At 35.9% G+C, this 14129-nt stretch overlaps 1 protein-coding gene across 3 annotated transcripts; it reads left to right on the top strand.

Annotated features, from left to right (window-relative positions):
- Nucleotides 1-9145: 9145 nt before the first annotated feature.
- LOC114736150 (adenylosuccinate lyase) lies at nt 9146-13825 on the top strand. 3 transcript variants are annotated; one of them, XM_028923926.1, is made up of 11 exons: nt 9146-9246; nt 9424-9693; nt 9798-9950; nt 10452-10667; nt 10785-10967; nt 11219-11440; nt 11750-11866; nt 11952-12095; nt 12421-12522; nt 12807-12875; nt 13505-13825. In XM_028923926.1, the coding sequence occupies exons 2-11, from the start codon at nt 9499-9501 to the stop codon at nt 13736-13738; spliced, it is 1635 nt and encodes a 544-aa protein (XP_028779759.1). In that variant the 5' UTR covers nt 9146-9246; nt 9424-9498; the 3' UTR covers nt 13739-13825. The 3 variants fall into 3 exon arrangements, with proteins under 3 accessions (XP_028779759.1, XP_028779760.1, XP_028779761.1); XM_028923927.1 differs by having other exon boundaries at nt 9207-9276; XM_028923928.1 differs by lacking the exon at nt 9146-9246 and having other exon boundaries at nt 9356-9693.
- Nucleotides 13826-14129: the final 304 nt, after the last annotated feature.

Genomic DNA, 14129 nt, shown 5'->3' with positions numbered 1-14129 from the left:
GTCTTGGAAGCAGAATGCACGATTGACAATCACCCTGTCCTATTATAGGCCGCTAATTCAAGATTATGTCATTTAATTAATCATTAAATTTTATAATAGTAAAAATTAGGTGAGAAAATTAAATATAGAGAGGTCCCGAGAAATTGATATTGATATTAACAAGTAGAAATTGCTTATTTATAAATTAAATTTAACAATTTATAGTCATGACTCAACTTTTATATTTATAAGTGGAATTTACAACTATAATTTAAGCAATGGATATCGTATTTGAACTTTTTAAAAGACCAATAACAAATATTTAAGACATTTTACCTGATAGTCCAAGTTTAAATTCGATATCTGAACATGATGAAATGCTTTTTTAAAAATAGATCGACAGTGGAAGTTGGCATATACTTTCATGATTAATATAACAGCTGTATAACTAATTTAAAAATAATGAAAAAAATTATTTTAGTTAGTTCTTTTATAATGAATATGCGTTAATTTCATTATTATATCATTTCTAATCATACCCATTATATCGACTCCTTAATATCATTGTTGATTTTGTTTAGGACGAAAGATTTTTCTTTTTCTTTTTTCTTTTTAAATTTCTAGTGGCAGAGAATGAGTTAGTTTATCATGACAACTTGTGTGGGTATTTTTTTTTTCCTTGAGTAATATGTGTATGTGTGTTTTAATATAAACTATAGTTATAGTTGTCTTAACTTTGGATGGCTGCGATGAATTTAAATGGTTTTTTTTTTGGGAAAATTACACACAGGTATCACAAAAGATAATTAATTCAGAAAAAATCTCTGGAAATCCCCAAATACTTCCTAAGTCCCCAAGGACCTCTAAATAATTAATTTCAATTGTGATATTACCTACTTACCCCTGTTAATTTGAGTGTGAATAATTTGCCCGCCTTAAACCCTCGGGACCACCTTCTTTGCGTTTCCAGCTTTCCATTACAGCACAGGCGGCTTCACATCCATCGACGGCGAGCTTTACTCACACTGTTGGCGAGCTTCATACCCTATCATCGATGACCTTCGCACCCCACTACCAACGAGCCTCGTGGGTTCCATCATCGATGACCTTCGCACCCCACCGCCGGCGAGCCTCTCTCTCTTGGTATCTCATATTGATATTATCTATTACTGGCATATTTAGGTGAGGCGCTTCTCAGTTTCAAAGCAACGGTTGGCTATTATGTAAGTTGTATTATTTAAATTTCGAAGTAATGTTGGCTATTGCCAATTGTTGTGCATAAGTTGTTATTACAGTGATCGAAAGTTGTCATTAATGACCCCATGACCTGTCCTGTTATGTAGGATGGAAGACCTGTGTAAGTTGTATTATTTAAATTTCGAAGTAATCTTAGCTATTATTAATTGTTGTGCATAAGTTGTTATTACAGTGATCGAAGGTTGTCATTAACGACCCCATGACCTGTCTTGTTATGTAGGATGGAAGACTTGTTCGGAGGTTTAGATGCATTGTCCATGTCTCCACCCAATGTGTTTAGTGAAGACCCACTATCATTGCCATATGGTTCAGAAATGATGCCAACCCCAATTCCAAAAATGAATTCAATAAAGTGAAAGGGTTTGGTTATTGGAGAAGGACAAATTTTTCCTGATGCAATGGCCCTTAGGCAAGCACTATATAGGTACAGCATTGCTGATAAGTTTTCATACAAATTTGTTAGGCCCATTGCGAAGGTTGTTAGCCACTTCTCTTCAGGTTGTTAACACCCGCCGTTAAGGTTGTAAATGAATTGCTGCAGTAAAAATCTGTTGTAATCCTATTGGGTTCAATTAAAACTGTTAATAACTTCAAAATGCTCTCAATTTTTTTTAAGGTCGTTATATGTGCTGATAATACAATCTATTTAGAAGCTGTGGTATCCCACAAAGTGATTTGTCAGGGGTACTGTCCAGGTTGTTAACTACTTGTCTTCGGGTTGTCAACAAACCCCGTTGAGGTTGTAAATGGATGTGGCAGAGAGGACTGTGATCTATGCCTATCATATCATCATCGTTATCATTTGTTTATCCAGTTTTATTTAGTCTGCATTTGTGGACATGATCCGTGTGTGGAACGAAGAATTTCCTGTTTTGTCAAAACACATGAATGCCATTACCAAAACTTCATAACCAGTAAAGTATGTCAATACACATTAACATATCTTAACATCCAGTTATCATTACATGGTTAAAAAAAGAAACAAAATCTGAACTTTACATTCAGCTGTCAAATAAAAAAAACTAAATACAATCTATGCTCATTGTTTATTTCTTCCTCTTGCTTTGAGAGTTTCCTTGTAGCAAAGACAGCACTTGATCACCATGCAGGTTGTTCCGATAAGTTACAAGCCACCACAAGCATCCAACCTTCAAGTCATGGATTTCTTGAGAGAAGTACAAGCATCCAACATGCACAGCATACAGTCGCAACCTACACATCAGCCAATCACAACCTACATTTGTGTCATTCACAACATATACAGCAGCCAATGACAATCCATGCTAAACCGAATAACAACAAGAACAGCAGGCAATTACAACCTATACATAAGCAAGTGACAAACTAATAGAGGCTAATGACAACCTGCACACAAGACAATAACAACTTTCACACCAATCAATCACAACATACATATAAGCAGTTAACAGCGTACATACTAGCGAATGACAACATAGAGTAGTAAATGACAACATACAGGATAGTAAATAACAACATACAGAGCAACCAATTACAACATATACAGAATAGTATATTCCCACCGAGGGAGTTACTTGATATATCCCTAGAAATACAGGAATATGATGAATGAATGCGATTTGTCCATCCTTATAACAACATAAATTGGATGAAATAAATGAACTAGAAACTACATTAAAATACTGCACTCACGAACTTCTGAGCTGTGATAGGTTTCCTAGTTCATTTGGAATCACTCCACTTAGGTAATTGCAACTTATGCACAACAATTGACAATAACTAACATTATTTCGAAATTTAAATAATATAATTTACACAAGTCTTCCATCCTACATAACAGGACAGGTCATGGGGTCGTTAATGACAACCTTCGATCACCGTAATAACAACTTATGCACAACAATTGACAATAGCCAACATTACTTCAAAATTTAAATAATACAACTTACACAATAGCCAACTGTTGCTCTAAAACTGAGAAGCGCCTCATCTAAATATGCCAGTAATAGATAATATCAATATGACATACCAAGAGAGAGAGGCTCGCCGGCGGTGGGGTGTGAAGGTCGTCGATGATGGAACCCACGAGGCTCGCTGGCAGTGGGGTGCGAAGGTCATCGATGATGGGGTACGAAGCTTGCCAACGGTGTGAGTAAAGCTCGCCGCTAATGGATGTGAAACCGCCTATGCTGTAATGGAAAGCTGTAAACGCGAAGAAGGTGGTCCCTAGGGTTTAAGGCGGGCAAATTATTCACACTCAAATTAACAGGGGTAAGTAGGTAATATGTGTAAAGACCCTTAACCTCATAACATTATAACTCATCACAAAATCACTACTATGGTAGAAAAGGAAATCTGTTAAATGAACTACCATAGTAGGAAGAAATTTGCATAAATTTTGAATTAACATGTAAACTCGATTCCAACTCAAAGTCCGTTGCATGCAACTGAAATCATTCATTCATAATCCACTGGGCCTCCGAGCCTCCGGCCCGGGTAACAACATACATCAAAAGCAGCCCATCCAATTAGTTTTCAACCATGTAACAAAGTTTCATAACACAATAGAAATGGCCTCCGGCCAACTAAAACGAGGAGATAACATATTCTCCAATTTACAATTAGGCCGGGTAATCAAAATATTTCAAAGAACCCTAATTGTGGCAATATACAACATATTCATACATAAACAAAGGCTAGAGGCCTAAAGCTAACCAAGCTTAAGCCTCTGCGTCTCTTCCCGAAGGCGCACGCCTAGAAACTTCACCTGAAAACATTGTAAACCACGGGTGAGACAAAGTCCCAGTAACCAACCATTCCAATTCAAGGTACTACTAAATAGGTGCTTGTGAGGTGTCAAGTGGGGTAGTTCACAACTAATATGATAACGAGATAGCCATAACAAGTTATGCAAGTGCAATGATGCAATCCCATCAACCATATCCCTCACTTTGGGGGATTTTCAAGAGCCGAACCCGGCCTATCCCTCACTATGGGGGACGTAAGGAGCCATAAGAGGCCTATCCCTCACTCTGGGGACGTAGGGAGCCAAAAGGCCTATCTCTCACTATGGGGGACGTAAAGAGCCAACCATCATGCATTAATGGAAGCCTTACCACGTGGTAGTAACTATCAAAAACTCTCACCAATTCCCAATTCATGCATCATGCTCAAACCATAATCAAATAGTAATTGAACATTTCATAAATAACTTCATTTAGTGGCATATCCTTCACAATTTCAAGATTCATTCATCATTAATCAAAGCCCCACAAGACGGTTTTCCTTTTTACATATACAACATACCATTTGATTATAATTGTTACTCAGAGCACAAAACATAAATCTACTCACAATACCACAGAAGCAAGTACTAAGGATTGGAAAGTGGTTACCTCTCGCCTGAGCAAGGAATAACAACCAACAATGTGGCCCCGTGCACCAACAAGACTCACAACCGGTCTACACAAGCACACAAACACACAACCATCATATATTAGCTTTCAAACTAATAATGTGGCCAAAACAATACTTGGGAACACAAAATTCCTATCTCCCATCAAAACTCTACCCAACTCAAAGGGTATAACTATCAAGGCAACACTCCATGGTCATACCAATCCATTAAAACCTTAATTCTTTTCCAAACATCAATTAAAATTCATAACCTCAAGGACCCACTATAGGAATTCTACACCCAAACATCCCATTTGAGCAATTAAGGTTCCAACAACAAATCTAAACCGATTAAACATCCAATTTAACCCTCCTTAATATAACCCAATTCACAAAACTCAAAATCAATCTCTACATTGTCATCCTCAATCCCAAATCACCTATTTCCATAAACCCTAACTTCAAAAACTCAAGATTCTTTAAATCCAAGAAAACTACACCGATTAAACACTTAAACTAACCCAAAGTAATTAATTAAACTCAAAACAATCGGTCAAAAACCTCAGTTTCATCACAACCTAGAAAATCCTAGGGTTCCACCAAAAATCCTCAGAAATTCCAAGAAAGAAAGTAGATTAGAGGTTAAAATCACTTACTTGAGGTAATGGATCCTTAGAAATGCCCCCTCCAAGCCATAAATTCGAAACCCTAGCAGAGCTCCTCTCTCCTCCTTTAGATTTTCTAATTTTCGCACACTGAACCCCTCCCGCGACTATATAAATTTGGGACCTTTCGCCGCAGCGAACTAATCCCGAGAGGGATTACTCGCCTGAAAACCCGACTTCGCCACGGCTAACTCCAATCTTAGCCGCGGCGAAAGCTTCCCGAGAGGAAACTCTCGCTCGCCCAGAAAACTTCGCCGTGGCATGCCCTCACCTTCGCTGCGGCGAAACCTTCCTGAAAGGGAAGCCTCGCTCACCTGAACAACTTCGCCGCGGCGTCCCCAAGACTTCGCCGCAGCCAAACCTTCCCGAGAAGACACTCCCCTCTGAAACTCCCGGTGCGCCGCGGCGAACATACCCTGAGAGGGGTACGTTCACCTATTCCTCCAACATACCTTAAATCCAACCCAAACACCAAGATCAAGATTAAATCACTAATCTATCTTCAAAATCAACCAAAAGAGGCTATTAAAACCCGATAAGACTTAGGATGTTATAATATGACAGTTGAAATTAATTATCCAGAGGTCCCTGGGGACTTAGGAAGCATTTGGGGATTTCCAAAGACTTTTTCTGAATTAATTGTCTTTTGTGGGACCTATATGTAATTTTTCCTTTTTTTTGTCATAATTTAAGCGGGTTCAAAACTTGACGCATCAGGGTGAAGTCAATAATGTTTGCACTTTTCTTTAACTTGAATATGACTTTCATTGAGTCATTGTTGTTCTAAAACTAATTTTCTTTAACTTTTCTTATTGGTCGTAGTTATTTCCTCGATCTTGCTTTGAAGTTCAATTAAATAACCAATTCTCAAAAAATTTGTTTATTTTATAAAGCATCCACTCTTTTAATTATTTAAATTGAATATTATTTTTATTAAATGCACAGATTTTATATGCTATTAATAGGAATAATTTGAGGACAGAAATAATGATTCTGGACAATAAAAAGGACTGGGATATTATATTTAAAATCAAAACTAAACAAGAGGACCAACTTAGCTCTCTCCTTTGCATGCTGACCTCATTTCCAGAATTCCCGTCTCAGTTTCTGGGACTGATAATCAGATTTGCTGGGTTGATCGTATTGCTGGTTCTCATTCTGTGAAGGAAGGATTTAAATTATGCACACGGAACTTGGTCCCGGCTAATGTCAATAACCATCCTTTCTGGAAATTTTTCTGGTCTTGTCCTTCCATACACATCTAGTTCAGTTGTTCTTCTGTTGAATCTCTAGAGTACACTGCATCCCAGACTGGCTTAAAAATGCTTTTCTTCAGCTACAATGGGATGGTAACGGTTGGATTTCGGGTCGGGTTCGTACTTTGGGAAATTAGAGAAAATCCCCATTAAATAAAATAATAAGTAATATTATACTTCAGTTGACTAAGTTAATTAATTAGGATAACCACCCAATTAAATATAATATAAATTAAATAAGTGATCTAATTTATATTCGACTGGAACGATCCTCATGGAACCAGTAGTAAACATGGAACGCACTTCATATGATTTGGGGCATCATCATTCTGATAAACAATCATATGTATGGCACAAAGAGTACTATTTCTGTGCATGATCGAAAATTTTGGCCTCCCCATAAAGATAATCCAAGAAATTCTTGGCTCGTTACAGTTCCATGGCTTGGCTTTCGACTGGAACTATCCTCATAGAACCAAGAACTTGAACTCAAAAACTTGGCCTTATCCTGATCGTATTTTAAAAATGGAAATCCTCCTCCTGTTTCGCCAAATTCTGTTCATTTGGGATGGGGACAGCAGTGCAAAAGTTCGGTTGGAAACAAAAATGTTCAGATCCCAGTTATAAAAAAAAAAAAAGTTCAGATCCCGAAACTTTTATAGTTCTTTGTTTTAGATTTGCTTTGAATTCAAACTTCTGTTAAAGTTCTGTATTTAGTAGTGTCTGAAAATCAATACTACCTCCATTATTAATTATAAGAACTAGTTGGCTAATTTGAGGAGATCAAGAAAAGAAGTTAAGTTAGTTATTTGTAATAAATATATATTATCTTTCTTAAAATATCCTTACTAATCAAATGTGTTTGTTACAACTCTCTTGTTAGAAGAACTATTTTGGAAAAAAAAAACTATAAATATTAGAGACAGAATAGATTGGAATCTTATATCTAGGATCAGAATAAAAGTCAAACGAGATCCTGTATTAAAGACCAGAGGTAGTATTACCTAACAACAAGCATGTCTCCTGATATGAGATTTCACAGAAGGCATACTCAAATTGATTTTAAATAAAATAAAAATAACATCTATTGATTTTAAAGAAAATCTAATAAATAAATTTCTCTTAAGATACTGCTGGTCTAAGATATTACATTATCATTCTGTAAAGAACTTAGGATAGATAAACAAATTTTTATATCTATGATATTATTTTATTTACCTAGTGCAAATCTGACGGGAAAACAAAGAGGATCATACAAATCTATGCTCTATCTTTCTGTAGGTGAATTTTTATCTCATGATCTCATATATATGATTCATATTTATTAATTTTTATATAATCTAATTTTATATCTAATACTATATTTGTTTCTTATTACAAGACTTTTAATTTGATCCTAAATATAAGATCCCAATCTACTTTGTCTTTTATATTTATTTATTTTTTTCAAAGCAATTCTTATAATAATTGCACATATAAAAATTTTATTAAATGGTAATTTTAACTGATATACATAATTAGCAAGGATATTTTAGCAAAGATAACATCTATTTATAACAAATAACTAACTAATTTTTTTAATCTTTCTAAATTAACTAACTAAGTCTTGTAGTATCTAATAATCTAAATAATCCGAATTTTAATCAATTTTTGCCAGGGTGATTGTGCAGTTTGTGCTTGTGGACGAACCTACCTTATTTGATGATACATTCGAGTTCGAGTGAGGTTCTACTCCTTAGAACCTGTTTGGTTTGAAGGGAGGGTAAGGTAGGGGAGGGTGGGAAGGGGTTTAACTTTATCTTATTTGGTTTGATTAAAAAAGAAAGGAGAGATGGATATTTAATGATCCCTTGTTTAGTTCAAGAGAGGGAGAGGAGGGATAGTAATGATTAATTTACTATTTTACCCTTGCATATTAATTTTTGTTTTTATTTATATATTACAAAAATTAATTTACATCTTACTTCAAATTACATAATTTAATAAAAATGCAATACTGTTGGGTTAATATGTGTATTAGACAATTGGTACAGTATTTTTTTATTCTAATTAGCATAATAATATATTTTAAATAATCAAATTAACATATTTACTTTGCTTTTAAGAAAATGAAATTTTTGTTTTCTTTTGACTATGTTTTTTCTTCCTGCTTTAAAACATTTTAGTTAATAAAATAATTTTTTTCAAAATTAATTAATTTATAATAATATAATTTTTAATTGTAATAATATTTTTATTTCATATAAATTTTTATTATAATAATACATATTTTTTATTGAAATTAGTTTTATAATAATTTATTGTTTTGGTATTAATGAAATATATATAAAAAAAAAGAGGGATCTAAAATTTTGACTCCCCTCAAAAAAATCTCAATTTGAAAAGAAGTTAACATATGAGGAGGTGAGAGGAGAAGAGGAATTTTTACTCCCCTTTTTAAAATTTCTAACCAAACGAAAAGAGGAGTTTATTTTTCCTCCCCTCTCCCAATCTTCTCTTCAACCAAGCAGGCCTTTGGAAATCGCCCTCTTGCAAGCCGTTAAGGTAGGCCCCTCTTTTAGATGGTCTTTACTCTTTACCTAATGCGATGGACCGACCCGGCATTCCCACACGAACCGGACCTGCAAGCCCGACACCTCTATCCTTCTCAGTTCTCGCGAATCCGTCGCTCGCTTGACAGAGGAGGGCGAGGCAATCTGTGGCTTCTCATTCCTGTATTTTTGTTTTTCGAACAAATCATTCTTGTATTTTACTTCCTCAACCCTAGCCCTCATTCTTGTATTTTTGTTTTTCGAACAAATCATTCTTGTATTTCACTTCCTCAACCCTCGCCCTCATCGCTCCTTCACTACCCTTCAGTTCTCACTAATTCATCCATCCTTGCTGTGCAGAGGCGGCGGCACTACAGCAGAGCAGTAAGTTTGGCGTTTTCGTTTTGCCATCCCTAAATTCCAAGCATTGCTTTCATGGAGTTTGGGGCTTGTTCCAGTGTGTATAACAGTGCCCAATTCTCAAACTTCAGACACGTCAGAAGCAACTTTCAAAGACCTACATGTTATACCCAGCTTTCTAATATTTCCTTTCGTTTTCCAACCTCTGTTTCTGGCAGAGGATGCCTATGTAAAGCCATCCTCAACGAAACGGCTACACCAGCTGCAAAGGTTCCCGCTATTTTTCTTTTCATCGAACTTTGTGATTGTTATTGGAATGATGTTTCTGGGCAGTGTTTTATTTTATGGGCTAACGTTGAATTTGACGTCTCCAGGTGAAGAAGATGGTTGGAGCTCATTCGGGTGGATTTGAGCTTTCTGGTTTGACGGCTTTGTCGCCATTGGATGGTCGTTATTGGGGCAAAGTTAAGGAATTGTCTCCTTATATGAGCGAATATGGTCTAATCTACTATCGGGTTCTTGTTGAGGTATAAGTTTCAATTTAAGCTGAGTGCACGGGGTTACTTTATAGAAATCCTTGACCATTTTGTTTTAAAAAATATTTTTTAGTGGGTGTGACGGTGAAGGACGTGTAAAGAGGCAAATTCATCTCATATTTGGATTATACTTACTAATTGAGAAAGGAATTTACGACGTTGCCATGTTATATGTTTATTAAGAAAAATAATTCTGAAGCAAAAATATGTGATCGATTGTTTGATTGGGAATTTACCCTGTTTTACTTTATGATGAGCTAGAATGACTGTCATGTGCTTATGCTGGAATGAACATGTAATGATTCTTGATGGGGTGTGACTCCTTGCATAAATTTGTGAGTGCGTACTCGTGTATATATTTGTATGTATACTTCACGTTTGAGCATATATATACATAGGCCTACTTCGTCCTTGGTGAGCTAATTTTTCTGTTACTTTTGATGAATTTATTCCTCATCCTGGTCTTCATTTGATCAATATGTTATTTGTCAGATTAAATGGTTGCTGCAGCTGTCTCAAATTCCTGAAGTTACGGAGGTTCCAAGTTTCAGTGAAGAGGCTGAATCTTACTTACAAGAAGTAATTGATGAATTTAACATCAGTGACGCCATGGAGATAAAAAATATTGAGAAGGTGACAAATCATGATGTAAAAGCAGTGGAGTACTTCTTGAAGCAGAAATGCCAGTCAAATGAAGAAGTAGCTAAGGTTGCACTTCACTTCCTTTTCTCTTTTGTTCAATGAGACCGTCCACTACTTTCAGTTTGGCATAATGAATTCTGATAGTTCATAACATTTTGAAACTTTATTCTTTTTTCATTGCAGGTTCTTGAATTTTTTCACTTTGCTTGCACATCTGAGGATATAAATAATCTTGCACATGCCTTGATACTGAAAGAAGCAATGCACGAAGTCATTGTTCCTGTGATGGATGAATTAATTAAGGCTATATGTAAGATGGCTAGAGACAATGCGCATGTCCCAATGCTTTCACGCACGCATGGACAGGTAGTCTATTTTTTGCATTAGTTTAGTAATTAAGATTTAGTGTCTTCTATGGTTTTAAACTTATGCATTTCCTTGTGTATTGGATGAAATATGGAAAATAAGTTATACTATTCATAACTTGTGAATAATAGTGTGACTTATTATTCATTTTATTATATATATTGATTGATATATCGATGATGGTACATCAACTTTGATGCTATGCAACGTCATGAAAAATTCACTCAACCGTCCTTTTCACTTTCCTCTAGCCTGCTTCGCCAACTACATTGGGAAAAGAAATGGCAATATTTGCTGTGAGGTTAAGCCGAGAAAGGAAGGAGCTATCTGAGGTGGAGATACTGGGGAAATTTGCTGGTGCTGTCGGAAATTACAATGCACATTTTGTGGCATATCCTGATATTTATTGGCCTCGCATTGCAGAAGAGTTTGTAAAATCTCTCGGGTTGAGTTTTAATCCTTATGTTGCTCAGGTATGTTCCTCTCTTTTTCTTTATGCTAAGAGTGGTACAACTATATGTTATTTGATAAACCATATCTTGAAGGCTGTCAAGACTCGGGAAATTGTTAAGGATTGTGCTGTGCCTCTTGGCACTAATATAGATTATTTAAAAATTTTCATCATTTTTATCTTGTTAACATTTTCTAAAATCATAAAGAAGTTCTGCAATTTTATGACCTTGTGGATTTATAAGTTTATAGACAGCAGTTCACTTCAGTTTAAACTTGTTATCGATCACTTTACATGTCCTTTTGATTATACTACTCTGGTGTGGTAACAGATTGAAAGTCATGACTATATGGCTAAACTGTTTCATTCACTTATCCAATTCAACAATGTACTAATCGACTTTGACAGAGACATATGGGGGTACATATCTTTCGGTTACTTTAAGCAGGTGAGCTTTCTAATATAGAGGTTATCAGTAGCGTAGGGTGTTGGACTTTTAGTATAATCTCCTTAATGCAATATCTTTCTTTCAGATCACTAGGGCTGGGGAGATTGGGTCATCAACTATGCCTCACAAAGTAAATCCCATTGATTTTGAGAATAGTGAAGGTAACCTTGGAGTGGCCAATGGAGGTCTATCTCATCTAAGCATGAAGTTGCCTATTTCACGTTGGCAGGCAAGAGTTATATTAGCTTGCTTTTTCTATCCAACATTTTTTACTTCATGTCTGTATTGAAATCGATCTAAGCTATGATCCTAAGAAGCTCATGCCTATTTAATCTTCTGGATTTTGGTTTGCAGCAAGTATGAATTGTGGCATGTGTGCATATTAGAACACATGTATATGTTGCTTGACCATGATGTGGAAAACATTTTTGTCTTAGCTGCTGTAGTCTATTGATCTCTTACAATTGAGTGGTAGCGAACCATTGATAGTTTGATTTTAAGTTGCTATTGGAAGTAGTAAATTTTTTATTTTTTATTTTTTAAAAAATTTTCAGCGGGACTTGACGGATTCAACTGTCTTAAGGAACATGGGTGTAGGAATAGGCCATTCTCTACTAGCCTACAAAAGCACACTTCAAGGGATAGCAAAGCTTCAGGTACTATATATAACGTGGAATGTGCTTTGCTGGTTTCTCAGAGTGTCTTTTCTGTTACCAGTTCAAATGAAAATAAGTAAAGTGATAAGGTTTGGTTCTTTCCTCTGTTCTTTGATAGCAGTTAATCTGAGAAAGTGCTTGTATACATCTGCAGTGACTTGCTGCTTGCAAGCCCATAGATCAAAGTCCTCCTGTTTTTGTATAATCCTTGAGAAAAAATAATGTCACAATAGGCTGTTCTTCTTACAGCTAGCATTATTTTAAAGTTTTGTTTGCCATTTTAGGTCAACGAAGCTCGCTTGAGTGAAGACTTGAACCTGTGCTGGGAGGTGCTAGCTGAACCAATACAGACTGTATGTATATGCTTCTGACTTCCACTGGTTTGATAATTTGTTCATTTTCAATGTTTGAGTATACTTGGCTTGAGCTCTATTAGTGATGTGATATTCACTTAACACAGTTGACTTCACGAATTGGTGCGAGAGACAATTTTTAGTGCTATCTGAGTTATTGATTCTTGTGAATAAAATTGGATGGCTGTATTTCGTAGTGCCTGTTTGTCTATGCTGCCTGGAATAAAAGCTGTTTCCTAATCATCTGTATTTCCCCATCACAAGAAGGTGAGAACCTTTTTTTGGGAGATAAACGAGGAATTCGTGCTGTTATGAAATGAAATCAGAAGCACATATAAATAATTGTTGGACATAACTGCCCCAGTTGAATTAGAAAAATTGCTAAATTTGTCGCAAATATTAATGGTATTGCTAGAAGCACTTGTGCACCACGGCTCGACTGGCCCCAAATCCCTTCTTGAAACTTGGTTGTAGGAATATTTGTAGCCAATGGACTTCTGTAATTCCAGACATTATATGATAGAATGATTTTGATTTATTTGCTGTATTCATATGCAGATTTGCCCTGGCATTGTCTATTGTCATGGTTTTAATCTATATGTTTGCTGTCTTTGCAAATTCATATATAGGTTATGCGAAGATATGGGGTTCCAGAGCCCTATGAGAAATTAAAGGACTTGACCAGGGGGAGGTCAGTCACTAGAGAAAGCATAAGAGAGTTCATTGAAGGCTTGGACATACCGAAAGAAGTGAAGACAGATCTATCAAAGTTGACACCAGATACTTACATAGGAGCAGCCACGGCGTTGGCAAAAAATGTGGATAAGTGTGTGAATACTATGATTGGGATGAACATCGTTTGAGAAGCACCAGGTCTCAGCAATAGTATCAAGTCTGGAGACACTTTCCCAAAAATTTAATACCATGTTGGCTCTCGTTGTAACTGGGGATGCTCAATTCTTACCCTGTTTGACGCTCCATTTTCCAGTGGGGGGTATCACCAAAAATTTCCTTTGGGTCGCTTGAAATCCAGCTGACTGACATCTAGAAGGATATCATATTTTACACTCAATTTAAAAATTCAAAAATAAGAAAATCTCTTGTATTACAAGATCCATGGTTGGTGGATTAGAATTTTTTGTGGTGAGAGTTGTTATCCTGTAAATCTTGTAGTATTGAAAGGGAAAATAGTCATCTGTAGTTCCAGAATTGTATTTTAGGAGGTGTTTGGATGAAGCCAAACTATGGTTTGAA

Source organism: Neltuma alba, unplaced genomic scaffold (assembly GCF_004799145.2).
Source record: "Neltuma alba isolate B1F8T4 unplaced genomic scaffold, ASM479914v2 tig00013314_pilon, whole genome shotgun sequence".
Lineage (NCBI taxonomy): Eukaryota > Viridiplantae > Streptophyta > Magnoliopsida > Fabales > Fabaceae > Neltuma > Neltuma alba.
This window is presented reverse-complemented; position numbering and strand designations above follow the sequence as displayed.